Source organism: Spermophilus citellus (genome assembly GCF_964194105.1).
Source record: "Spermophilus citellus genome assembly, chromosome: 9".
NCBI classification, from domain to species: Eukaryota; Metazoa; Chordata; class Mammalia; order Rodentia; family Sciuridae; genus Spermophilus; species Spermophilus citellus.
Genome location: NC_138191.1, coordinates 127,977,665 through 128,003,652, shown reverse-complemented (window position 1 = coordinate 128,003,652; position 25,988 = coordinate 127,977,665). Strand labels below are relative to the sequence as shown.

General features: G+C 52.2%; 1 protein-coding gene and 1 pseudogene across 2 annotated transcripts in view; both read right to left on the bottom strand.

Moving 5' to 3' along the window:
* Nucleotides 1-25,988, bottom strand: part of SPATA21 (spermatogenesis associated 21) — a gene marked incomplete at its 5' end in the record, with an annotated part of 44,752 nt that overhangs the window by 17,480 nt on the left and 1,284 nt on the right. Inside the window, 6 exons of the mRNA XM_081305641.1 lie at nt 1,774-1,862; nt 2,148-2,608; nt 7,876-7,924; nt 8,258-8,773; nt 11,436-11,522; nt 15,356-15,510. Coding sequence (XP_081161767.1) covers nt 1,774-1,862; nt 2,148-2,608; nt 7,876-7,924; nt 8,258-8,773; nt 11,436-11,522; nt 15,356-15,510 — 1,357 coding nt within the window. The remainder of the gene's footprint in view (nt 1-1,773; nt 1,863-2,147; nt 2,609-7,875; nt 7,925-8,257; nt 8,774-11,435; nt 11,523-15,355; nt 15,511-25,988) is intronic.
* Nucleotides 13,804-15,332, bottom strand: LOC308656817 (peptidyl-prolyl cis-trans isomerase-like 1; annotated as a pseudogene). Its single transcript has 3 exons — nt 15,307-15,332; nt 15,032-15,128; nt 13,804-14,492 (listed from the first exon to the last, which is right to left on the bottom strand). The product of its transcript is annotated as a peptidyl-prolyl cis-trans isomerase-like 1 (transcript).

The following is a 25,988-nucleotide window of genomic DNA, read 5'->3' as shown; positions in this document are numbered from 1 at the left end:
CGGGCCTCTCAGCCTGCAGCAGAGCCTGGTCAGCAGAGCCTGGTCAGAGAGCTTGGTGACTGGCTCTGTCATTGAACAAACTGGGCTGCTGCTGATGGCTGAGCTGTGTCCCCAAATTCACATGCTGAAGTTCTAACCTCCACATACCTCACCTTGTGACTGTGTAGGAAATAGAGCCTTTAAAGAAGGGGTTAAGTTAAAACGAGGTGATCAGGGTGGCGCTGATCCGATCTGATTGGTGTCCTTACAGAGCAAAAGGAAATTCGGACACACAATGATCTTGGGGATGTGCATGCACAGAGGGAAGGCTGGGGAGGACACGGCAAGAAGGCAGCCACCTGCAAGCCAAGGAGAGAGGTGTCGGGGACACCAACCCAGCCTTGGACCCCCCCAGCCTCCGGGACTGTGAGGAAATAAATGCACTCGGGCCAGCCAGCCTGTGGGTACGTGGGTTTGGTAGCCCGAGCTGACCAATGCAGTTCCACAGGCAGGTCGCCATTGTCCTGAGCCGTGGTTCTGTGTCTTGTGTGACAGGCAGAAGCCCTCCTGGGGCCACTGCATGACTGTATCACTGTATGCTGCAGGTGCCCAGCAGAGGTGAACCGTGGGAAGGGAATGGTGGGGACAGGGTGGGGTAAGCTGGCCTGCCCTGGCAGACACCACAGGAAGGAACAGAACAGCTCCCAAATCAGAAGTGAAGGTTCAGAATGTCCCAGGACGGCTGGGCAGGTTAGGACACCTGCTCAGCACATGTGCCTTGCCGTCCCCAGCACAAAAACCAACCAACAAAACTCAAAATGCCCAGTGGCTTGAGCCACTGGAGCAGAAAAATCACCTCTTTCTTCCCCAGACAGGGACTGATGGTCGAGGTGGGAACCCTGAGCCTCCGTGTCAAAACTGCAAGTTGTTTGTGACAACTCGAGGAGCTGGGTCTGTGCTTGAAAGAGGACCCCTGCTAGGTAGTGATGGGTAGCTATGGAGGCTTTTTTTGTTGTTTTTTTTTTGGGGTGGGTGGTACCAGGGATTGAACTCAGGGGCACTCGACCACTGAGCCACATCCCCAGCCCTACTTTGTATTTTATTTAGAGACAGGGTCTCACTGAGTTGCTTAGTGCCTCACTTTTGCTGAGGCTGGCTTTGAACTTGTGATCCTCCCAGCCTCTCAAGCCGCTGGTGCCACCAAGCCCGGCTAGCTATGCAGTTTTGATGCTAAAAGGACGAGGTCATTGCTCTGGAGCCTATGAGAGCATGTGAGGAAGGCAGAGGGAGGGGCTGCTTTGTCCAAGAGGGTCCCACACTTTGCAAAGGAAGACAAGGGAGGAGGACGCACACCTGTTCTTTTAAGATGTCAGGGGTCGAGGTATCTTGGCCCAGCCCCAAGGACAAGCCGAGGGCACAGGTGACTTCCAGGGCGGAGCTTCAGAGCTTTTAAATTTGGGGGTGGGAAAGGGGGACCTGTCTAAGGCTGGTGGCCTTGTCGATGGAGAGGGACTGTGTAGGATAGGCCGGGGCCTGGGAGCACTGTGTCCCACCCGAGCTTCCTGCCAAGAGGACAATTAGAGCAGCTTGGGGTGAGGCCACACAGCCTCCGAAGCCCACCGGGCTCTGCAGGACCTCGTCCCCCTGGAGCTGGCAGAGCCCAGACCTCAGGTCAGAGAAGTCAGTGGGCACAGCGCTGCGGGCTGGGGCCACCTCCCACGCCCCCTGTGCCCAGGCCACCTGCAGATAACCCCGGGGCCCCACACAGGGAGCACTGGGCCTGGGAGTGCTCACCTTCCTCCTGCTTCTGGGTGAGGTGCTCCTCCGACCGCTCCTCGCAGCTCTGGTACAGCGTGAGGAGGTTGCGCTCCTCCAGCTCCTGCCTGCCGAGCACTGGATGTTGCCACCTCGGCGCAGGGCCACCGCCAATGGCCATCGGAGGGGGAGGGGAAGCCAGGACAGAGGGCGTCATGGCAATAGCCCTGTGGGGTGGGGGCAAGAGTGACGGGAACAGGAGCCAGAGGGGGAGCGAGGCCGAGGGCGAGGAGGACCAGCAGGAAAGGAAACAGAGACCAGGGGACAGGGCTGGGAAGTACCCAGGGGACAGCCTAGGAGGGAGCAGGCAGGTGCAGAGACAGGGACGAGGCCGCGGCTGGGGTGGCGCCTACCGTGCCTTGGTGTAGCTCAGGCTCCTGTCGTTGCTCTGGGGCAAAAGCTCCGGCCGCCTCCGGCCCAGGTCCATGGTGGGGACCGGCAGGACCGGGCAGGGCCCAGTGGCGGGGGCCAGGGCGCCCATGGGGGCAGGGCTCGATCCTGGGGCCATGGGCCGGGCCCAGGGCGTGGAGGCCGGGGTCTGAAGCAGGGTCAGGGGCAGGCCCGGGGCCGAGCTGCCGCCGGGGGCCGAGGTGCACACGGGGCTTAAGGTCTTCGGGGGCTTCCGTGTTGTCAGAGCTCCTCGGGCCTTCGAGGTCCTCCGGTGGGTGGCCTCCTCCTCCTCCACCTCCAGCAGGCACTTCATGAAGCCCTGCCAGGCGTTCCCAGAGCTCTGGGCCCCCGCAGTCTCCTCGGGCTCCTGCAGCTGCTTCTTCACGAGGTACAGCTCCCGCTTTTCGCCAATGTCCCTCACCTCCTGGGGACAGGGGAGGGAATCCGGGAGGCCTGCAGCTGGCACACTGTCCCTCAGGGCTGCTTCTTGCTGCCCTTTCCTCTCTGAGCCCCTAAAGGAGGGGACCCAAACCTCCTGCGTCCCACGACCTCAAGTCAGAGGAGTCAGTGGGAAGCGTCCCACAGGGCTCCCGGCCGTGTCCTCCCTCCCCGTGCCCCCTCCCATCTATGAGCCTTGGTCTGGCCACTCCCTGTCCCTCCACTGGGTGCATCTCCTTCCTGCAGTCTGTACTTGTCCCCATCCCTGTGTACCCAGCACAGGGCAGGCACACCGCAAATCACCTCTTAGTCATTCAGCAAACCCAGCCACCTCCTGCATCTGTCCGCTCCCATCAAACCATCAGAGGGAAGAGACAAGGGCTGTCCCCAAGGCCCACCCCCACACCAGTACCAACCCAGGCCTTTCTCTGAATCCAAGACCCTACTCTCTCTCTTTTTTTTTTTTTTTTGGTCCTGGGATTGAACCCAGTAGTTCTGCACCACTGAGCCACATCCCCAGGCCACCCCCTTTTTATTGAGACAGGATCTCATTAAATTGCTGAGGCTGGTCTCTAATGTGTGATCCTCCTGCCTTCGCCTCCTGAATGGCCTGGTTAGAGGCCACCAGGCTTGACATTCTAAGGCCCTGGGCTTGCCACTACATGCCTGTTCTTCAAAGGTAGCAGCTTAACTTTCCTACTGGGCTGTCCTCCCCAGCATGTAATGTATTATCTTCCATGTGTGTGTGAGTGTGTGTGTGTATGTGCGCGTGTATGCAGGGGTTGCACCCGGGGTCTGGTGCACACCGTCCACACCCTCTATCACTGAGCTGCACCGCAGCCCTGTCTTTCTTCTTTTTTTTTTTTTTTTAAAGAGAGAGTGAGAGAGGGGAGAGAGAGAGAGAGAGAGAGAGACAATTTTTAATATTTATTTTCTAGTTCTCGGCGGACACAACATCTTTGTTTGTATGTGGTGCTGAGGATCGAACCCGGGACGCACGCATGCCAGGCGAGCGCGCTACCGCTTGAGCCCCAGCCCCAGCCCCCTGTCTTCCTTCTTAAGCAAACTCTCCTGACACCCCGCCCCTCCAGCTGCAGTCCCTGTCCTCTGCTCCTCTCTCATAGCAAAATGACTCGAGTGAGTCGACTGTCCTGATCTCCACCCCCCCACCTCCTCTAAGCTGCTCTTAGGAGGCTGTGATCAGATCCTTGCCTGCATCTGAGGGGATCCCTTGGCAGGGCTGGACCCAGACGACCACTCGGTCCTCTGTGGACACCTTCTGCTCTGGACCCCATCGCCTCCTGGGCTGTTCCTCCCGCCCCCTGCCCTGGCTCAGGGTCTGTCTGTCTCTAAATGTGACCTCAGGCTCCTCCCCGCCCGTGTTCACCGCCCCCCCCCCCCCCCCGTGGGCTTCCTCCACGGCTGCTTTTGTCACGTTCACATCCCCAATCCTGACCCCACAGTCCTTCCTAACGCCAGGCGTAACCTCCTGAGTGTTCTAGAACAGGACCAGGGCAGACACCCTTCCTCCCGCCAGCTGCTTCCTCAGCACCCCCCACACACACTGAAAGAAGACCCCACCTGATGCTTCTTTTCTTCATCTTCTTTCAGTGCCGGGGATCGCGCCCAGGTAATCACACTCGCTCGGCCAGTGCTCTACCTCGGAGCTGCACCCCCTGCCCTGTCCTAAGCGTTTTGAAGAGCACATGACCTTAAGCGCATTTAGAACACGCAGCCACCACCACCATCCAGCTCCAGGCCTCTTTTCATCTTGCAAAATCACACCTGTTAACACACCTGGTGGAACTGTACTCGTTTGTTCCCTTGGTGGCCTCTCTCCCTCTCAACTAGATCCTAAGCTCCTTTTGCCATTAAACCCCCGTGTCACAACGGGAGGACTGTCCTCAACAAATTTGTTCTAACCAAACACTGTATCTATCTCACACTTTTCTCAGTGAAGTCCAAGGAGAAAGGCCAAGTCTGAACAAAGCGCTGGCACAGAGGAAGAGCCGGCTCACGATCGGGTTGAAAATAATCCCAGTGGAGCACTCTGCAGCCCAGAGGGGGGCCCCAACTCCCCCAGTGCCGAGTATCCCTTGGATTATTTTCCTGAATTAAGGGCAAATGCTCAGTTTCCGTCAGGCATAAAACAAACTAACAACTAAACTTCACAAGTATTCTGGGTTCCCGCTACATTGCAACCGTGGGGCCCCACGGACTGTCTTCACCTCTGCTGTGGCCTCACGGGGACCTCAGTGCTGCCCGAGTCCTACGTCCCTGGTCCCCCCTTACATACAGACTCTGAGCCCCGGGACATGTGGGGTCGGTCCTGGAACCTTCCACATAATTCAGGACCCAGCGCCTCAGCAGCTCAGTCCAAGGCTGATAGATGAAACCAGGACCCTGATGTCTCCCCGCCCACATCAACCTCTCCCTCCTCCTTCCCGAGCCCTCTCCACCTGGACACCACATGTCCTGCATGGGCTGCTGGAGGGACCCTCTCAGCTCTTCTGTCCCTGCCCTCCTGCTCCTGAGCCTGCAGATTCAGGGACGTGCCAGTCCCCACCCTGGGGTGCTCTAGTGTGTATTGTCGGCCCAGCCCCGTGCCAAGTGTATAGAGGGACATTGGAGCACACGTCCAAACATCTCCCTCCAGGACTGTGCAGGACACTTCTCCAGGTGGCCTTGGACAGATCCAGCTCTTCCTGTTTTTAGCATGCGGTTCTCAAAAATTTAGAAAGTGCTGGGAATGCGGTGCCCTGAGTTGGGGGGACCTGGATGGACAGCCGGGCTCTGTTTCAGTCCCTTCTGGAAATAGAACACTGTAGCCGGGCAGATCACATCGTCCTGGTGCAGGACCCACGTGGGCAGCTCACTGGGGTTCTCCAACAAGGGAGGTGCACAGAGAAGCGCCTCCGTCCACCTGAGCTCTCCCGAGCCTCGTGTGATAGCCCGGCCCGGCTTTCCGCCACCCTGTCCACTGCATCCAACCTCCTTGCCCAGGAGGGCCCCTGCCCAGCCGTGCCCCTCCCTGCACGTTCCTTCCAGACTCTCTTCCTTGGCGCGTGTCCTGCTGCCTCCTGGGCGCCCTTCCCCATCTCCCCTGCATACCAGGGGATGACCCCAGGGCTCCTTCCCTAAATGCCTGCGCATTTCCTGCCTAGGGCCCGCAGGTCCCCCAGTCCTCAGGAGCCCTGGGCAGCCCCCCACCTTCCTGCCTAGTACAGGGCCTGGAGGGTCACAGACACTCGGGTACAGACTGAGCCCTCTCCGCTGCTCCCCTCTGCTCTCCCTCAGGGTCCAGCCCAAGGGCGCATGTGGCTGGGAGAGGCACCGAGTAGATGCACCCACAAGGGACATTTCCTGTTTCTCCTCTGACTTCTCACTGTGCAGAGAAGCACCTCACGGTATTCCCACTTGTTTATTCAACAAATTCAAACTGAGTCCCAACCACATGCAGGATGTTGTTTTAGGCACGGAGCATAAAGCGGTGAATAAAGTGGAGTAGACACCCTCATGGAGTTTATGTTCTGGATAATGAGTAGGTTGACAAATTATTGGGATCATATTGAGCAAAGAAAGTGTCGCAAGGATGAGAGAACCAGAGAATGTCATACAGTGACTGTGGCTGACAGGCGACTTGAGATCGGTGGGCCAGGAAGGCCTTCCTGAGAAAGTGACGTGAATGACTTCATGGAGTCAGCCCTGAGAATGTGTACAGGGGGAATCGCAGGCACAGGAAAGAGCATGTGCAAAGGCCCTGAGGTGCAAACCAGCTTAGCCTATTTGAGAGATAGGAATCTCGCCAGAGTGGCTTGGTGAAGATTTTGGATCTTATTCTAAGAGGATGAAGCTTGGACCAGGGTGATGGGGGAGGGGGTGGTGGGAAGCGATGGATTCAGGATGTATTTGGGAGGTTGGTGCTAGGCAGGACTTGCTGATGCCTTGAGTGTAAAGGAATTGTAGATGGCATTGGGAGTTGAGCTGACTGGTATGAGCAGGATCATTGCTGAGACAAGGAAGGGTGGGTGAGGAGCGGACGTGAGGTGGGTGATGTGATGTTCTGATCGTGTTCAATTGGAGAAGCAAAGTAGCCGTGTAAGGGGGCCTCACTTAGGCAGTTGGACATAAGAGCCTGGACTTCAAGGGCAAGGTCTGGCCTAGAGATTAGGATTTGAGAATCCTGGAGAGAGGGACCAAGATCACCCTGCAGGAGGGTGGAGATTCAAGATCAGAGAGCGGAGCCCTGAAGACAGAGAGGGTGAGGAGGGGCCGGCCAGCGGCTGTGAGGTGGCCCTATAAGGGCACAACTTGCCATTTGATTTGGGAAAATGCAGATTGTGGAGACCTCCATAAAAATGCTCATTGTGGAAAGACAAGAAAGTGGGGTGAGTGGGGGGACTCCCGAGGGACCACGCTGGGCCAACAAGCAAAGCGGGGAGGCCGGGCTGCAGGGGACGGGGCGGAGCGGGTGTGGGTCTTGCAGACACTGACCCGGGTCGTGTGCTGAGGGGAACCGTCCTGTTGAGATGGGAGCCTGGCCATGGGCGGGGGGGGGGGGGGGGGGGCATGGGATTAAGTCTACGTGGTGGGGGAGCACGTGGCGGTGGCCGGGTCTGTCCTCACAGTTTCCATCGGAATCCGGAGAAGCCAGACAGGGTGTTGGATTCGGGGTGGTTCTTCTCCCCTGGAACTTCTCATCTTTCAGGGACTAGAGAAGTGAAGTCTGGTGACATGTGTGAGGGATGCCACCGTGCAAGGACATCCTGGTGTTTGAAAGGGAGCCTCCAGAGGGACAGGGCTTCTCCAGAGCTGCTCAGGGGCAGGGCGGGGCATGTGGCTGGGCGATTAGCCAGGGTAGGGTGCGGGTGGCAGAAAAAGACAATGAGAGCATCGTGTCCAGTCAGAGCCGGGAGGTGGCCGAGCTGGCAGAGGTGGGGATGGCTGGACCCCTCCAGGTGTTCCAGGAAACTCTGGGTCGCAAGGCTCTAGCTGGGGGCCAGTGCGTGGGAGCAACCTGTGCTGCTGTGGAACGTCCCAGAACTGGGGAGAAACCCGACTCCAGAGTGTCCTGCTCCCTTGACCCCACTCAGATCCGCCAGGCACGCCTGGCGCAGCGCACGGCCCCACGTGGCTCCTGTTCACACCCTCCCAGGTGGATGCCCAAGCCATCCCATGTTTGTCTCTGCCCCCCTCCTCCCCTGGATCCCCAACACACACACCAGTCTCCTTGCCCACTCCGGCCCCACTTACTGGTGGAAGAAGAGGCCCCGGTGCTGGCTGGGTCTCCACAGCTTCGCCTCTAAACAGAGGAGAAATCCCCCCATGGGGGAGGGGCTCAGCTTGAGACTTGTCCCCAGGGCCCATCTCTCAGCCCCCAGGACACTCAGGCCCGCCACCCATCCTCACCCCTCAGCCTCTCATCCCGGGGGACCCTCTGCCCCTCATCGTTACGCACACAGGCCCACAGAACAGAGCTCAGGGGCAACTGAGGCCCAGAGGGTGTGACTTGCCCAGGGTCCTGTAGCAGGTCAGGAGCAGCCAGGCTGGACCTCACATCACCTGTGACTTAGCAGAAGCGCAACCCATGAGGGGCAGGAAGGGGGACAGGGGTTGGTTTTGGAGGACGACTCACCCTTCTTTGGGTGTTTTAGGTCCTGGTGTGGATGGCAACAGGGGGTTGGCCGTGTCTTCCTCTGCAGGGGTCAAGGGCACGAGGAGCATTGCTTCCTGGGAGCCGTCTTCGAGGTCGCCCGCACTGAGCTCTGGCGCAGCCTCCCGTGGTCTGATGTGTGGGACGCCTGCTTTCTTGGGGGCATCGTCTCCCAGTGGCTGTCCACAACTGTCCAAAGGGCAGGAAGACTCTGCCGGCTGCACCATGTCTGACCCATGGGCTGCCTGGTGACCTGGTGGCGGATACTCCAAGCCCTGCTGAAGACAGGATGTGAGGGTTGGGGAGGCCCCTCCGGTTCCTAGGTGAGCCTCAACACCCAGGTGACCAGGGGCCTGCTGCTGTCCAGGCACCGCAGGCCCCTCCAAGACAGCAGAAGGAAGAGGAAACTGGGGCCCAGGGAAGGCAGGGCCACCCAAAGTCATGGTCCAAGCCTCCTTGTGGAGGGAGAAGGGGAGCCTGGGAAAGCCAGAAGATCCCCTTCAAACAACAGACATCTTGAGCACCATGGCACACGCCTGTAACCCCAGCATCTCAGGAGGCTGGAGGATTCCTGGGCAACTTAGCTGTCTCAAAATAAAAAATAAAAAGGGCAAGGAGGTAGCTCAGTGGTAGAGTGCTCCTGGGATCAATCCCCAGGACAAAGCAAAAACTCAAAAGCTTGGGCTGGGGGGCTGGGGATGTGGCTCAAGCGGTAGCCCGCTCGCCTGGCATGCGTGCGGCCTGGGTTCGATCCTCAGCACCACATACCAACAAGGATGTTGTGTCCGCCGAGAACTAAAAAATAAATATTAAAAAATTCTCTCTCTCTCTCTCTCTCTCTCCCTCTATCACTCGCTCTTTAAAAAAAAAATGTCTGTTTCATTCTACTATCTTTCTTAAAAAAAAAAAAAAAAAAAAAGCTTGGGCTGGGGATGTGGCTCAAGCGGTAGCGCACTCGCCTGGCATGCATGCGGCCCAGGTTCAATCCTCAGCACCACATACAAACAAAGATGTTGTGTACACAGAAAACTGAAAAATAAATATTGAAATTCTCAAAAAAAAAAAAGAAAAAAAACTCAAAAGCTCGATAATAAAACAAACCACTCAATTTTTAAGAGGAGTGGGAAACAGAAATGGAAAAGATAACCCTCAGAATGGAAGAAAAATTTCCTTAATCATACATCTAATAAGAATCTAGTATCCAGGGGCTGGGGATGTGGCTCAAGCGGTAGCGCGCTCGCCTGGCATGCGTGCAGACCAGGTTCGATCCTCAGCACCACATACCAACAAAGATGTTGTGTCCACCGAAAACTAAAAATAAATATTAAAAAAATTCTCTCTCTCTCTCTCTCTCTCTCTCTCTCTCTCTCTTAAAAAAAAAAAAAAGAATCTAGTATCCAGGATTTGAAAAGAATGTTGTTGACTCAACAATAAAACAACTAATCAATTTAAAATAATGAGATCCAGATGCAATGGCCTACGCCTGTAATCCCAGCGGCTTGGGAGGCTGAGGCAGGAGGATTGGAGTTCAAAGCCAGCCTCAGCAACTTAGTGAGATCCTGTCTCTAAATTTAAAAAAAAAAAAAAAAGAGGGGGCTGTGTGCTGGGGATATGGCTCAGTAATTAAGTGCATCTGGGTTCAATCCCTAGTACCAAAATAAAAAATAATAAAAAATAAAATAATGAGCAAAATATTTGAATAGACATTTCTCAAAGAAGATATGCAAATGGCCTATAAGCCCATGAAAAGATGTGCAGCATCCCTCGTCAGTAAGGAAATGCAAATTAAGATCCCCATGGATTTCCACAACATGCCTATTTGAATGTTTCAATTAAAAAGGCTGATTACAGCATCCCAGGAGGATGTGGAGCCGGCGGAGCTCTCCTGTGTGCTGTGTGTGTGTGTGTGTGTGTGTGTGTGTGTAAAACACACAACCACTTGGGAGAAAAGTTTGGTAGTTTCTTAAATTAAACAGACAGGTAGCACAGGATGCGTTCCACTCCTAGGTACTCGCTCAAGAGAAATGCAAGCACAGGTCCATTCAGATGTGAATGTTCATTGATGGTTTCCCTGATTAGTCAAAAACTGGGAAACAACCCAAATGTCCACCCAGAAGCCAATGCATAAAGTCACTGTTGCACCACACAACTCAGCCACAAAAAAAAAAAAAACAAAGTATCGAGAGATACAATAACAGGATTCTCAAAATAATCACACGGAGGGAAAGAAGCCAGACAGAAGAAGGTAAAATTCCAGGAAATACAAATGAATCTACAGGTACAGCCAGTGTTGCCTGGGGATGGGGGAGGAGCAGGGGGAGGGATGAGGAAGGACACACGGAAAGCATTTCGGAGTTGCCCGGTGCGGTGGCACACACCTGTAATCCCAGCAGCTTGGAAGGCTGAGGCAGGAGGATCTCAAGTTTGAGGCCAGCCTAGGCAACTTAGTCAGATCCTATTTCAAAATAAAAATGGCTGGGGATGTAGCTCAGTGGTAGAACAGCCCTGGTTTCAATCCCCCACCAAAAACCAAAAAGTGTTCTGGGGAGTGATGGCTGTGTTTGTTTTTCTTGATTGTCTATAAACAGCAAATTGTGTGCTAGAAGTACATGCCGATGTATGTCAAAGATACCCCACTGAAGTTGTTAAGAGAAAACAAAAACCCTACATCTTAGATAAAGAGGAAAGTTTGTTTACATAAGTTTGGAAACAGCAAGGTACTCTAACCATGTCTTGCAAGATATGGCAAAGTCCGGCAGCCCCGAGGTCACCCTGGTGCACAGAAGCATGCATCTGCTTTGCCAAACCCAGTGTGTCCCCATATTACCTGAATCTAGAACTCCCACCCGGCCCAGGCCCCTGTAGCTGTGACACCCTGCAGGCAACCTGGGATGGAGACTTAACACTCTGTGCAGGCGCCTGGGGTATCCCAGGGAGAGCTCCGGCCTCGGCAGCTCCCGGGCACAGAGGAGGAGAGACACTAAGTGCTGGAAAATGGGGTGCCTTGGCCTCCCTGCGGGTCAGTCACCCTGTGCCCTCCGGCTCGGTTACCTGGGGTGTATCCTCCACAGGGCTTGGGGTCTGAGGTCTCTCCTGCTGGTGTTCTGTCCCCACCCCAGGCTGCCCTTCAGATGTCACAGGAAGCCTGGTAGGTGGCCACCCCGGGTCCATCTCTGGCTTGGCTTGATCGTGGCCTGCTTGCAGCTCCCAGGGCCCTTCCTGGGCTGTCCAAGACAGTTGCTTCTTCCTGGGGAGAACAGACAAGGGGACACCTCAGCTCCCCAACTGGAGCACAGATGTCTAACCTTTCTCGATAGTTCCCATAGCACCCACACAGGGCTAGGCACAACACAGGTGACACTTAATGTCTGGGAGGACCTGAAGGATGGGCGTGGATTCCCCAAGTCACACACAACCTGAGGTCAGTGTGAAGGGGAGTTAGGATTCAACCTTTTTTTTTTTCTTTCTTTCTTTCTAGCTTTATCTTTTGTTTTGCAGGGGGGAAAAAGAAACAGAAAAATCATAGAAAAGTGAGATTGGGAGGTGAAGAGGCTTGAGATCAGGGGCATAAGGATAAAGACAGCAGGTCAGCTTTGGATCTGTGTCTCTCTAGTCTCACATTCTGTGGTTTCTCCTCTAGACTTTCCTCCGTGTGTGTGTGTGTGTGTGTGTGTGTGTGTGTGTGTGTGTGTGTGAAAGAGAGAGAGAGAGAGAGAGAGAGAGAGCATGTAGAAGTGTGTGTATATGGTATTGGGGAACCCAGGAGCACTGGACAAGGGCTATACCACCAAGCCACATCCCCAGTTCTTCTTATTTTTTATTTTGAGACAGGGTCTTGCCAAGTTTCCCAGGCTGGCCTCCAACCTGTGATCCTCCTACCTCAGCCTTCTGAGTAGCTGGGACTATAGATGTTCACCTGGCTCCTCTAGGCCTCTTGCATATATATTTTTAATGGAAATTTATTTAATTGCTGTCCTCAAGTATATGCATATTTTACATAGTTATGGTGCATCTATGATTTTGTAATCTAGTTTTTTTCCATTTAACATTTTAACCTAAAGTTTTCCATTCTAAAATTTTTCATAACCTGTTTTAATGATGCTATAAAATGCCATATTTTGAAATAATTAGCCCTAATTAACCATTTCCCTATTGTATAGGCATTTAAGAGATTTCTTTTTTTTTTTTAGTATTTAAATAATATGGTAGTGAAGATCTTTTGTTGTTGTTGTTTTGATAGTGAAGATTTTTGTGCTTAAAACTTTGCCTGTATCACCAATTTTTTCCTTAAGACCTATTTTAAGAAATGGAAAAAGAGACAGTTGTTTTGTTTTGTTTTGATCCTCATCCATCAGCAGCACATTACTTGGGAAGGTGTTTTTTTGCGGGGGGGGGGGGGTTTGGTTTTGGCTTTTGGTACCAGAGATTGAACCCAGGGATGCTTAACTACTGAGCCCCATTCTCAGCCCTTTTTATTTTTTTGAGACAGGGCACTAAGTTACTTAGGACCTCACTAAGTTGCTGAGGCTGGCTTTGAACTCAAAAACCTCCTGCCTCAGCCTCCCAAGCTGGGATTGTAGGCGTGTGCCACTGTGCCCAGCTTCCTTGCAGAGTTTCTGTTTATTACATCAGTATTCACTTCCTGTCATCTTTACTCCTCCCCCCAATCCAGAAAGATTTTAAAATATATAAATGTGTGTATATATACATATATGTGTATGTGTGTGTGTGTGTGTGTGTGTGTGTGTGTGTGTTTATTTAATTTTTTTAAGTCTTAGGTTAGAAAAATTTCAGCGGTGCTTTTCCTTGAGAGTGCTGCTTTGGAAGGAGAAGGCAGTCTGTCCTGCTCACTCAAGATTTCCTCTGCTTCCTGGGGAAAAAAATGGTCAGTGCTTCTGCTTCCTCTTAATAAATTCCTTTCTCAATTATCATACATTGTCATTACCACTTGACACCATCTTAGAAACTAGATCATTGGACGCATTTTCCATTTGGCAAAAATTCAGTGTGGCTTTGACTGGGACGTTCAAGCATCGGAAACAGCAGGGAGAGAGGATACACAGAGTCGCATACATCCCCCAGAAGAACAAAGGCAGGAAGGAGACTGAGATGAGGCTTGCAGGGTTCACGAGGCCCCTAGACACCACTTGGGTTTGAGTTCTGTGGCTGTGGCTACCAGAGGGACCAAGTGTATCTGAAGCCAAGGGTATCAGAGCAGACATGCACAGAAGAAGTATGGCAGTAAATGTAAATAAAAATATAGAGGCCAGGCATGGTGGCAGCGCAGGCCTGTAATCCCAGCAACTCGGAGGCTGAGGCAGGAGGATCACAAATTTGAGGACAGCCTCAGCAACTTCATAAGGTCCTAAGCAACTTAGTGAGACCTTGTCTCCAAACAAACAATAAAAAGAGCTGAGGATGTAGCTCAGTGAGTTCAATCCTTAGTACCAGTAGCCCCCTCGCCAAATGCCCTGTCACCCAGGCCCTGGAGGAAGAGGAAAGAAGCATCCTATCGTATCAAAGTCCTATTAAAGTACACTTCCATCTCCTGACTCCCCCACGATCTCAAGCTTCTTTAGATCCAATATATGCAAGGCCAAAATGAAGTTGAGGGACAGGTCCCGCTCTAGGTCAGCTGCAAGATGGTCTTCTGGGCCATTGTAGGAGCCCGGGGTGTGCCCAGAGGCATCAGGTCCACCCGGGGGGCAGGCCTTAGTGATCCTCACCTTGTCCACAGGGAGGTCCTGGGAGCTTGTTTCCATCATTCCCACCTGACTGACCACTCCTGGGTCCTGCACACTCGGCCAAAAATGGTACATTTACCATGGAGCCACTGGGTGGGAGCAAGGGTCACAAAGAACTGGCTGCCACTGGTGTCTGGCCCTCAACTGGCCATTGGGAGATTTCCAGCCCCAGCGACCTTCAGATCTGGATGAAGTTCATCTTCAAACTGCTTGCCATAGATGGATGCACCACATGACTGCCCCTGTTGGGTCCCCCCCCCCCCCCCCCCCGGTCATGAAATCTCTGATTATTTTATAGGATTTGGGGCCACTGTAGTAGCCTCAACTTGCCAACTTGGCAAAGCCCTCCCAGGTCTTTGGAGTGTGCTTCCAGGACACTCCAGTGCAGTGCCTCCCACGCTGGTGTCCAGGTAAACACTAAGTGGCTGCCAGGAGTCTGGGGGAATGGCTACCTCAATGACCACGAAAGACAGCTTTAAGGCAGTTTAAACAAGTGGTCAAAACAGATGTGTTGAAATGGTTTGTATTTCCACTCGCATGGTATGTGGTATGTGTGTCAGAGGTCTCTAATCTGATTAGACTTTGGTTCTTCTCTTTTAAACTTCATGCACAGGAAGTGATTTAGAAGTTTTCATTATACCGGGTACAGTGGCACACTCCTGGAATCCCAGTGACTCCGGAGGCTGAAGCAGAAGGATGGCAAGTTGGAGGCCAGCCTCTGCCATTTAGTGAGGCCCTAAGCAACTTAGCAAGACCTTGTCTCAAAATAAAATATAAAAAAGGCTGGGGGTGTGGTGCAGTGGCAAAGCACCCCGGGGTCAATCAGATTTAAATCATAACAGCTAGAACTATTGCTTATCACTGGGCCTTCCATTTTACCTCTGTCTGCCTCTTGATTTTTTTTTTTGTAGTTAGAAAAATACATTCTCACTCTAGAAAAGTTTCAGAATATATACAATATTCAGAAAAGAATACTCAGTGAGCAAGCATCTACCGTGTGTGCGGGGCATACTTCCAGGCATGAGGGGTAAGAGGCGGGCGAGACCCAGAAATGCCCTTGACCAGACCCAGAAATGCCCTTGACCTGACCCACGGCAGAAGTCTGTGGTCTAAGCGGGGAGCTCAGACAACACATTGGCCCACACTAGTGACCCGTGTCGTGTGACTGTGCTGTGGAGCAGGGCGGGGCTGTGGCTGACTGGCCCTGCCTTGGTCTGGGATTCTCAGCCCCTCGGCAAGCTCTCTCTCTCTCTCTCTCTCTCTCTCTCTCTCTCTCAGGAGGGTTACAGGGGGGGCTTCTCTCCGGGACCCATTCTCCGGGAAGCCCCCAGCTCACCCTGAACTTGCTGGAAGCCTCTGCTGGTGGGTCCCTAGCTCCTCCGAAGGCCACTCCTCAGATGCTCCTGCGTGTCCGGGCGCCTTCTCTGGCCCTCCTAGAGCAAATGGAGGCTGCTTCCCACCGCCCGTGACTTCGGCATCTGGAAACACCACCTGGAGCAGAGTTGGCCGTGCGCTGGCTCAAGGGCTGGCCACGCTCAAGGCCAGCGGGGGCATGGTTCTGGGTGCTTCTCCCTGGGTGTCCTCCTGGCTCCTGGGGAAGGCTTTGGGGAGAGGTGAGGACCACCAAAGAGGCCGGAGGAGAGGCTGGAGGAGAGGCCGGGTGCAGGGCCAGGCCCAGCCTGAAGCTGTCACTCAGCCCTACAGGCTGCCTCGTGAACCTGGAGTCCAGATTAGCACCTGAGCCGAGGGGAATGCCCCAGAGCAGCTAGAGAGAGCGCCCTGGGGACCTCAGGACCTCAAGGGTCCAAAGCTTTGGCTCACCGTCTGGGTCATCATCGGGATCTATCACCCTGTCACATCAGGGTGCCTGTGACTTGGACTCAGCCCCCAGCCTCACCTGAGTCAGCGAATTCCCAATGACCTGCCTCCTTTAGCTAATTGATAACACTGTGATTAAGAAAAGCTTCTGATGGGAGCCAACCCCAGTGGGTGCCTAGCATGAGGCAGGGACCTAACTCAGTCATCTGTACCACACACACGTGAGGCCAGTGAGGTTCAAAGGGGGTGCCATGAAGCTGGGCACAGGGGCGCACGCCTGTAATCCCAGCGCCTCGGGAGGCTGAGGCAGGAGGATCACAAGTTCAAAGCCAGCCTCAGCAAAAGCAAGGCTCTAAGCAACTCAGTGAGACCCTGACTCTAAATAAAATACAGAGTAAGGTTGGGGATGTGGCTCAGTGGTTGAGTGTCCCTGAGTTCAATCGCTGGTACCAAAAAAAAAAAAAAACTTGGGGGGTGCCATGATACGCCCACAGTCACACAGCTACTTATGTGACAAGACAGGATCGCAAGACTGTGCTTGTTGAATAAATAAATGAATGCATGGGTGAAGGAAGCCCAGAGCGTTTGCCCAGCTTCCCTCCAAGCCTCCTCCCCTCCAGGCCCTCTGCCTGCACCAGCCGGGAGCCTTTACAACAGAGGCCCCAGGAGAGAAGGCAAGTATTTTTTTGGTGTGGGGGGTGGGGTACCGGGGGTGAGCCACATCCCCAGCTGTGCGTTGTATTTTATTTAGAGACAGAGCCTCACTGAGTTGCCTAGTGCTTTGCTTTTGCTGAAGCTGGTTTTAAACTCTTGATCCTCCAGCCTCAGCCTCTAGAGTCACTAGGATTACAAGCTTGCACCACTGTGCCCAGCATAGAGGGAAGGGTGATTTTGCAGGGCTGGACAGTTGGATCCAGGGCTTCGTGCACGCTAAGTACCTGCTCTCCCGCTGAGCTATGCCAGCGGCCCTGCAGTGGGTCTTTGGCCCTGAGCAAATGGGGTGTGGAGGAGTATCTCTGAGTCTCCAGTTCATACTAGTGGGAACTAACTTTCTTTCTTTTCTTTTCTTTTTCTTCCTTTTTCCTTTTTTTTTTTTTTTTTTTTTGGAAGGGTTTTGGAGATATAACCCAGAGGCACTTTACCACTGAGCTACGTCCAAGTCCTTTTCATTTTTTATTTTGAGACAGAGTCTCATTAAGCTGCTTAGGGCTGGCCTTGAACTTGAGCCTCCTGTCTCAGCCTCCTGAGCTTGGGGATTCCAGGCCTGTGGCCCCACACTCCACCAACTGGGCACTTTCAAAAAGAAACACGGGGCTGGGGATGTGGCTCAAGCGGTAGCGCGCTCGCCTGGCATGCGTGCGGCCCGGGTTCGATCCTCAGCACCACATACCAACAAAGATGTTGTGTCCGCCGAGAACTAAAAAATAAATATTGAAAATTCTCTCTCTCTCTCTCTCTCACTCTCTCTCCTCTCTCACTCTCTTTAAAAAAAAAAAAGAAACCTGTTTGGTGGAAAGGCTGAGAAGGGTTTGGATAGTGCCAGGGTGGCATATTGGGAGGACCTTTTGTGGGGCCTTTTGTGGGGCCTCATGGGAGGTCTTGGGGTTATTGAGGGCGGGTGCTTTAAGGGACAGTGGGACCCCACCCCTTCCTCTTCCTTTTCTCTGGCCATGAGGTGAGTGGCTTTGCTGTCATGTGCTCTCTCCCTACTGTGCCACTATGACTTCAGGCCACGGGGCCAGCCCGTCATGAATGACTTGAAACCTCTGAAACTGTGAGCCCAAATCAACTCTGATGATCTAACACGGACCATTAGGATGCAGGCCAGGGCTGGGCAGGAACATGGAAGACCCCCAGTAACTGCCAAGGGAATAAAGGGTAAAATGGGGGCTGGAGGCCACGAAAGCACCTACAAGTAGGCTATTTGGGCTCTGGGGATGTAGCTCAGTCGGTAGAGCACTTGCCCCGCATGCACAAGGCCTTGAGTTCGATCCCCAGAACCACCACCAACAACAAAAAATAGGCTATTTATTGGCTCACCCTTCCTTTTCCATTGGGTCCCTGGGGTTCCATGGAGCCAACTCCCAACTCTGTCTCCATTGTACCAAAACATCCATTCCCCTTCCCATTGCCATGGTGACTGGTTTAGGGATGAGCATGTGACCACAATCTGGGTCAGTGGCAATGATACCAGAGAATTGTTTTGACTGTTGTAAAAAGGTTCTCTTCCCATTGGGGATGCTAAACCAGAAGGTGTAAGATGGGAAGACGGAAGCTTGGGGTGACCGGGGAACCCTTGCCATCCTGCAGGGAAGCCCAGCTTAAGAATGAATCCAACGAGGAAGGCAGAGCAAGCGCCTGGATCCAGCCACACTTGAATTCTACCAATGGATTTGTTAGCTACCCACGCTCATGTGTTCTCATTCCTGCTTAGTCCAGTTTAAATTGGGCTTGATGTTACTTTATAGTCTTAATTGAAGCAGTTGGGGAGGAAGGCTGGACAGGGAAAGGGAAAGGAGCCTGGAAGACTGGAGCAGATAGAACACGAGGTGAAGGTCACTACCTGGCTGGCTCCTGATGTGATGGGTTCCGCATCAGTCCTCTTTCCTGTGGAACTCAGACCAGGACTTGGCTGGCCCCCTGGAGCCTTGGTCCTGTCCTCCATGTACATCTGGGTGTTCCTGTAGTCCATTGTGCCCAGGCCAACAAGTGTACCGAGGGAGGGGCATCAGCACTGGGTTCTCCCAGAGAGTCAGTCACGGTCCCACCACGCGCCTGCCCACATAGCACCTGCAGAGCAGAGGGCCTGGATCAGGGCGCAGCAGGACCAGGCCTTGCAGTAAAACCAGAGAGCTAGCCTCCTGCGAGACACCCACGTGTCTTCCTAATTCTCACCCTGACCCTGAAGGAAAGGAGGCTCTGGGAGGCAAAGAAACGTGTCCAAGGTCTGATACCTGCCAGGTCACAGAGCAGGAATGGGACTGTGGCCAGTTGGATTCCCAAACCCATGCCCTTTCCCCTACAGGGCCACTTCCTGTAAGTTGTTCGTTGGAATACTGGACCCTAAAGATGCTGCATGAAGAATAAAGGCAGAGTTCAAAACGAAACAGGCTCTTTCTTGCAGGATCCTCAGAGTCTTTTAAATTCTAGCGGGACCAAGAGCAGGGGTGCATGCTTGTGGTTCCAGTCACTCAGGAGACTGAGGCAGGAGGATTGCAAGTTTGAGGCTAGCCTCAATAACTTGGCGGGACTCTATCCCAAAATAAAAAATAAAAAGTTCAGGGATGTAGCTCATTGGGTAAGTACCCCTGGGCCCAACCCCAGTACCAAAAAATAAAATAAAATAAAATAAATAGTGTGACTTTAAGGAAAATCCATGAATGTCATAACTGCTGCTGACATAGAGGAAAACTCTACATTATTATTATTATTGTTATTATTATTTGTTTTTTTGGGGGGGGGTACTGAGTATTGAACCTAGGGGTGCTTAACCACTGAGTCACATTCCCAGTCCTTTTTATTTTTCATTTTGAGACAGGGTCCCTCTAAGTTGCTGAGGCTGGCCTCAAACTTGCAACGCTCCTGTCTCAGCTTCCCAAGTTGCTGAGATTACAGATATGCACCACCGCACATTCTTTTTTTTTTTTTTTTTTTTTGGTGGTGGGGATTGAACCCAGGACCTTGTGCATGTGAGGCAAGCACTCTACCAACTGAGCCCTGAATGCCACATTCTTAAATGCAACTAAGGCACAGGAATCGGGATCATCTCTCTGTCTTGGGGGCCCCATGGTCTGCATTGGCAATCTGTGGTTTGCTGAAGACCCACACCCCCTGCCCTGGACCCACCCTTTAGTAAGTAAGGCCCCTCCCTGGGTCTCCTGGCTCTGCCACCCACCTCACCTCCAGCTTTCCTGGCAGGCCCTACACAGACGGGGTTAACTAGTTCCCAGGGGTCAATCCTCCCCATCCCTCAGGGAGATCCATGACCTTGAAGAATCTTGATGATGCTTCTTCCACTTCAACCCAGCGCAGGCCTGCCACCGTCCATGGGGTAATCTCCTCTTTGCTGGAACTTTCTCTTTGTGAGCTGTATTCTCCTTAACAGTCCCGTGAGGTCAAAGGTTCTTTTAAAGATAAGGAAACTGAGGCTCAGGGTTGCCCGGAGCCTTGTTCAATAGCACATGGCTGTTCTGCAGAGGAAAGGGGTTCAAACCCAGGCCTGTCCGGCTCCTCGGCTGCTCACTCACTGCAACATCTTGCCTGTGAGGAGCTGGGCCATGCTGCCCATGCAACCGAGCGCCTGGGCCTGGGCCACCCTCCAGGTCAGGGCAGGGGGTCCCCTGGGGGCTCTGATGCCTCTCACAATTTACCAGGGACCCAGAGGAGGCGCCCCTGACAGCTCCTGGCTTCCTCTTCCTCCCCACCAGTTCCTTCCTGCTGTTCCCCCTGCACCCCGACAGTACAAAGAACTCTCAGGTGACCTCTCACCCTAGGGACATCTCCAGCCTTCCACAGGACCCAGGCTGTCACTTGGCACAGAAGAGTCAGGTCTGAGGCCAAGCCCCCTCCCTTCTCCTGGAATTCCTCTTTCCCCCCATCCCTCTCTTTCCCCTCCCAAGGTGGATGACCAGCTGGGAAAATCTCCCCCGAGGCCCCCCCAACACCTGCCCATTGTCCACTGTCTCCACCTGAGAATGTGCAGCCTTGACCTCAGAATCCTCGGGCCCATGATATTCCACAGGCTGAGGTTTTAAGGGGGCAGAAGCCCCAGTGGAGGTCCAGCTCCACCTGTGGCTAACTGAGAATTTAGACCAGGGGCAGCCCCAGCAGAGGGGCATGGAATCCGAGGACAGAGCTGGGGCCGGGCTGGCCAATGCAGACTGTGTCCCCCATCATCCTTGCTCTTCTCTTTGTTAATTGCTTTATTGAGATATAATTTACAGGCCACACAATCCACCCATTAAAGATGTACTGTCCAGTGGCTTTGAACATATTCAGAGTTTTCCACCTGTTACCACAATTTTAGGACATTTTTATCACCCCCTCCCGCCCAATTGCATACTCCTTGGCCATCGCCACTCAACTTCCCAGCTCACCCCCAGCCTCAGCAACCGCTAATCTACTCATCTTCTTTTTTTAATTGGGACCAGGGATTGAACCCAGGGGCGCTTAACCCCTGAGCCACATTCCAGCCCTTTTTACATTTTATTTTGAGACAGGGTCTCCCTAAGTTGCTTAGGCCCTTGCTAAATTGCTAAGGCCCGTCTTGAACTTGCAATCCTCCTGCCTCAGCCTCCCGAGCCGCTGGGTGTATGCCACGGCACCTGGCCAGTTATCTCCTTTCTGATGCTATCGATTTGCCTCCTCTGGAGATTTCATACAGGTGGAATTATACGACCTGTGGTCCCTGGTAACTGGTGTTTTCAAGGTTTATACATTTTGCAACAAGAATCAGAATTCCATTCCCTTCTTTATCTTTTGTGGCTCTGGGGTTGAACCCCAGTCCTCACACATGGGTGGCAAGTGTTGAACCACTGAGCTACACTCCCAGCCCTATGTTCCTTTGAGTGGATGTGCTATGATGTGTCAATCTGTCATTCACCCCATTGATTGACATTTGCCTCCTTTCAGCTTTGTAGCTACTATGACTGGAGCTGCTACAGACACTCACACGTTTTTGTGTGAGCATGCCTTCGTTTCGCTTGGGTATACACCTAGGAGTAGAATTGCTGAGTCACATGATAACTTCATGTTTTCCCTGTTGAATAATCCCCAGACCATCCTCCAATGTGGCCGCCTTGTTTGACATGCCTACCAGTGGCACTTGAGTGTCCCAGTGTCTCCACATCCTCTCCAACACTTGTTATTACCCACCTTTTTCTTAGTGTTCTCATCCTAGTGTGTGTGGATGGAAGTTGTTATTGTGACTTTGATCTGCATTTCCCCCACAGCTCATGATATTGGACATCTCTGCATGAGCTTCTCGGCTCTCTGCATACCATTTTTAGAAAGGTTTCTACTCAGAGCCTTTGTCTGTTTTATACTGGGTTTTCCTGTTATTATTTCATGATAACTTGCTCTTTGTAAATTCTCGATACGACTCCCTTGTCATATGTATGATTTACAAAAGATTTTCTCTCATCTGAGCATTATATTTTCATGTGTCTGTCCTTTGAAGCACAAAGTGTTTTAATTGTGTTGAAATCCCACTTATCTATTTATTCTCTTGTGCTTTTTGTGTCATCTGTCAGAATCCATTAGATTTTTTAATTACAACAAATCCAAGCTCTTGAAGATTTTTGCCTACATTTTTCTTCTATCTTTTAAGCCTAGGCCTATAATCTATTTTGAGTTGCTTTGTAGGTATGGTGTGAGGTAGGGATCCCACTTTGTTCTTTGGCCTGAGCGTATCTCGCCCCACCATTAGTTATTGAAAAGATTTTTCTTCTTATTTTTTTGAGTTCAATCTGGGATTGAACTCAGGGGCACTAAACCACTGAGCCACATCCCCAGCCCTATTTTGTATTTTATTTAGAGACAGGGTCTCACTGAGTTGCTTAGTGCCTCACTTTTGCTGAGGCTGGCTTTGAACTTGGGATCCTCCCTCCTCAGCCTCCTGAGGTGCTGTGATTACAGGGTGTGCGCCACTGCACCCAGCCTCTTCCTCCTATTGAACAGCCTTGCTATGTTTGTGGAAAGTCATCTGACTGCAAATGTGAGGATTTATATCTGGATTCTTAGTTCAATTTCATTGTATATGTCTCTCCTTATGCCGTGCTGCAGTCTGATTATGTAGCTTTGTGGTAAGTTTTGAAATCGGGAAGCACACATCTTTTCCAAGATTGTTTCAGAATCAAGAGCCTTTGTATTTTTTTTTATAAGTGGCCCTCAATACCACTATCTGAGAAATGCTGAGAGCCACAGCCGAGTCGGAATGGCCCCTGGCATTTTGCCAATAGTATTAGTTGAGAGGCAAGCCATTAAGATGGTGTTGGATTGATTCAATTGTATATTAGACCTTTACTGTCCGCCTCAGCCAGCTACTTTGGAGTTCTCACGGGGATTCCTGGAGAGTTTGCATTGGTTGGGGAAGTGCCGGAGGAGGGATTTTCCGGCTGGTGGTTCCTGGAGGAGCCGCGTGGCATTCGGGAGAGTTCCCTGGGAGCGTGTGTGGAGTGTGCTGGTGGAGTTCAGAAATAAAGTTTGTTCCTGCTTGAGTGGCTCGTGATTTGTGCCCAGCCAGACTGCGGCAGAGGAAATGTTGGTATTTCTCATAGAGACGTTTAGGAAAATACAACAGCATACTCAAATCACTCAAGATGCCTGGGGTTGCAGCTCTTGGTAGAGGTGTTTGCCTCGAATGTGTGGGGCACTGGGTTCGCTCGTCAGCACCACATAAAAATAAATAAATAAAATAAATATACTGTGCCCATCTACAACTAAAAATTATTTTAAAATCAACGATAACAACAACAAATCATTCTAGAGGCTGAGGCAGGAGACTTGCAAGTTCAAGTGAAAACTTAGTGAGACCCCTGTCTTAAAATGAAAAATAAAATGGACCAGGAAGGTAGCTCTGGGGTAGAAATCTTGCCTAGCATGTGTGAGACCCTGGGTTCACTGTCCAGTACAGAAACACACACACACACACACACACACACACACACACACACACACACACACCAAAGCTCAGTCACATCTGTCCCCGCTTGGCCCTGGACCTACCAGGAAGTGGCTGGCTGGATTACACCGTGCTCTGCTCCTCTCACACTGTGGCCCCCGAGCCTGCCCTCTGCCTGTTGGTTTCACCGGGCCGTTTGCTGGGTGCCAGGTGGTTACACTGGGAGTGGATGGCAGGTCCAGTGACCTGAGCTGCAGGGGCTTAGGAACGCCTTTCGGAACCTCCAGTCACGTGGTCAGGGACCATCTGCCCTCCTCCAACTACAGGGTCGTGTCCTTCCCCAGGCTCATTACTGCTTTAGAGGCCCTCACTACACAATGAGGATGACAATCGCTGCCCTGCCTACCTCACAGGAGGGATTATGTCAAGGTGACCTGTCCCAGGGGGCTTGTCCGCCGGCCCCAGGTTAAGGGGGGGTCTCTGTGCTCCCTGGACTTCTGTGACTTTTTCCCATCATGGCATCTGTTATTCTGTGTTGCAAATGACGGTTTTTCTTTCGGTCTTCTCCCTCTGGGAGCCCCAGGAAGGCAGGGGTTGGGTGGGCCTCGCCTCAGCAGCCCCAGCACCCAGCACCCAGCACCCAGCACCCGGTATACAGAATGGAAAGTGCTCTGAACACCTGCTAAGACCCAGCTGTCCAGGCACAGAGAAAGGATTGCTTTCGTGACCCATGAAGAACAAGGTTTCCCACCTGGGGCAGCTGTGTGCTGAGACCTGAGACCCACCAACAGTCCCAGCAGGTCGCCTCCACACAGCCTGGCTTCAGAGAGGAAGGGGGGACCTTGGTGCTGAAGGTGACCACCCTCCCAAAGTTTGGCTCTGGCAAGCTGGTCTCTCCCGGCTGGAAGTTTCTCTGTCTCAACGCGTCCATATACTCTATTCCCAGGAGACCCCATTTCCCCTAAGCTGTTGGGCACACACTGATTCAAGATGTCAGACTGAGAAAGATAACCTGGTGGCCCGTCCCCGCATTACCTCTTGGCTTTGGGATGCAGGCTCACTCGGTGCCAGGCCCCGTGCTGCTGAGCACAGGCTTCAAAGCTGGCAGGGACACGGTCTTGCCCGCAAGAAGCTCACAGTCTAGCCCCAGAGCAGACAAGCCCAAAGAAAGATGGGAACGGGAGGGGACAGAGCTTTCCGTGTGGGACTGTCCCTCCCCTTCCCTCTGCTGTCTGCCTCTCTCCTCCGTCTTCTAAGCCTGCCACTGTAGGAACTTCAGAAAATGAGACAGGATCCGAGAACCAGGAAGAAGAACCCCCACTGTCTGGGCAATTTCTTAATTTCTTCCCCAAAGAATCAGGGAATTGAGTGAAGTCGAAATTAGAAGAGAAGTCACTGCACATAGAAGTTAAAAAAATAGGTGAACTGCACACCCATTAAGAGGCTATTACACAGAGTCGGAAAAACATGGAAAATCACCCGCGTTGGCAAGGATGTAGAAACATTGGAACCTTTGTACACTGCTGGTGGGAATGGAAAATGTCACCGCTGCTGAGGAAGACCGTTGGGCACCTCCTCCAAAACAGACACTCGGATATTTGTGCACCCGTGTTCCCAGAGCCCTATTCACAACAGCCGAAAGGTGGTGATGTCTGAAGTGTCCATCAATAATGTATGAAGGCACGAAATGTGGTCTGTACACACAACGGGATATCCTTCAGCCTTTTAATAAAGGATCAAAATTCTGAGATATGCTACCCCAGGAACAAACTTTGAAAACATTACATGAAGTTGAAGGATACCTGAAGCAAAGACAAGCATTGTGCTGGGCAGGGTGGTGTGCACCTGGAATCCCAGTGACTCAGGAGGCTGAGACCTGAGAATCACAAGTTGGAGGCCAGCCTGGACGGCTTAGTGAGGCCCTGTTTCAAAATGATAATAAAAAGAGCTGGGTGTAGCTCAGTGGTAGAGTGACCCTGGGTTCAATGCCCAGCAGGGCAGGGATGGGAGGGAACAAGTGTCCTTTGATTTCACCTGTCTGCGGTACCTGGAATAGGCAAATTCATACCCACAGAAAGTAGAATAGAGGTCACCCAGGTTTGCAGAGGAGGAGTTGGTTGTTATTAGTTAATGGGACAGGGTTTCTGTTGGATGATGAAAACTTCTAGAAACTATGATATGGTTACACAACACTGTGAATGTTCATAATCGCACAGGATTGTACACTTACAATGGTTAAAATGACTGGGGGCTTATGGCTTAGTGGCAGAGCAGGCGCTTATCATGTGCAAGGCCCTGCACCGAAACAAAAAATAAAGGTGAAAATGGTATGTTTCATGTCATATATATTTTACATTGATAAAAAAGTTAGGTCAATCCTTTAACAAAGAGCTTATACAGAGTAAAAAGCAGAGAGAGGAGAAAGGTTTGTTTTGTTTTGTGGTGCTGGGGATTGAACCCAGGGCCTTGTGCATGCAAGGCAAGCACTCTACCAAATGGGCTATATCCCCAGCCCCAAGGAGAGGGTTTA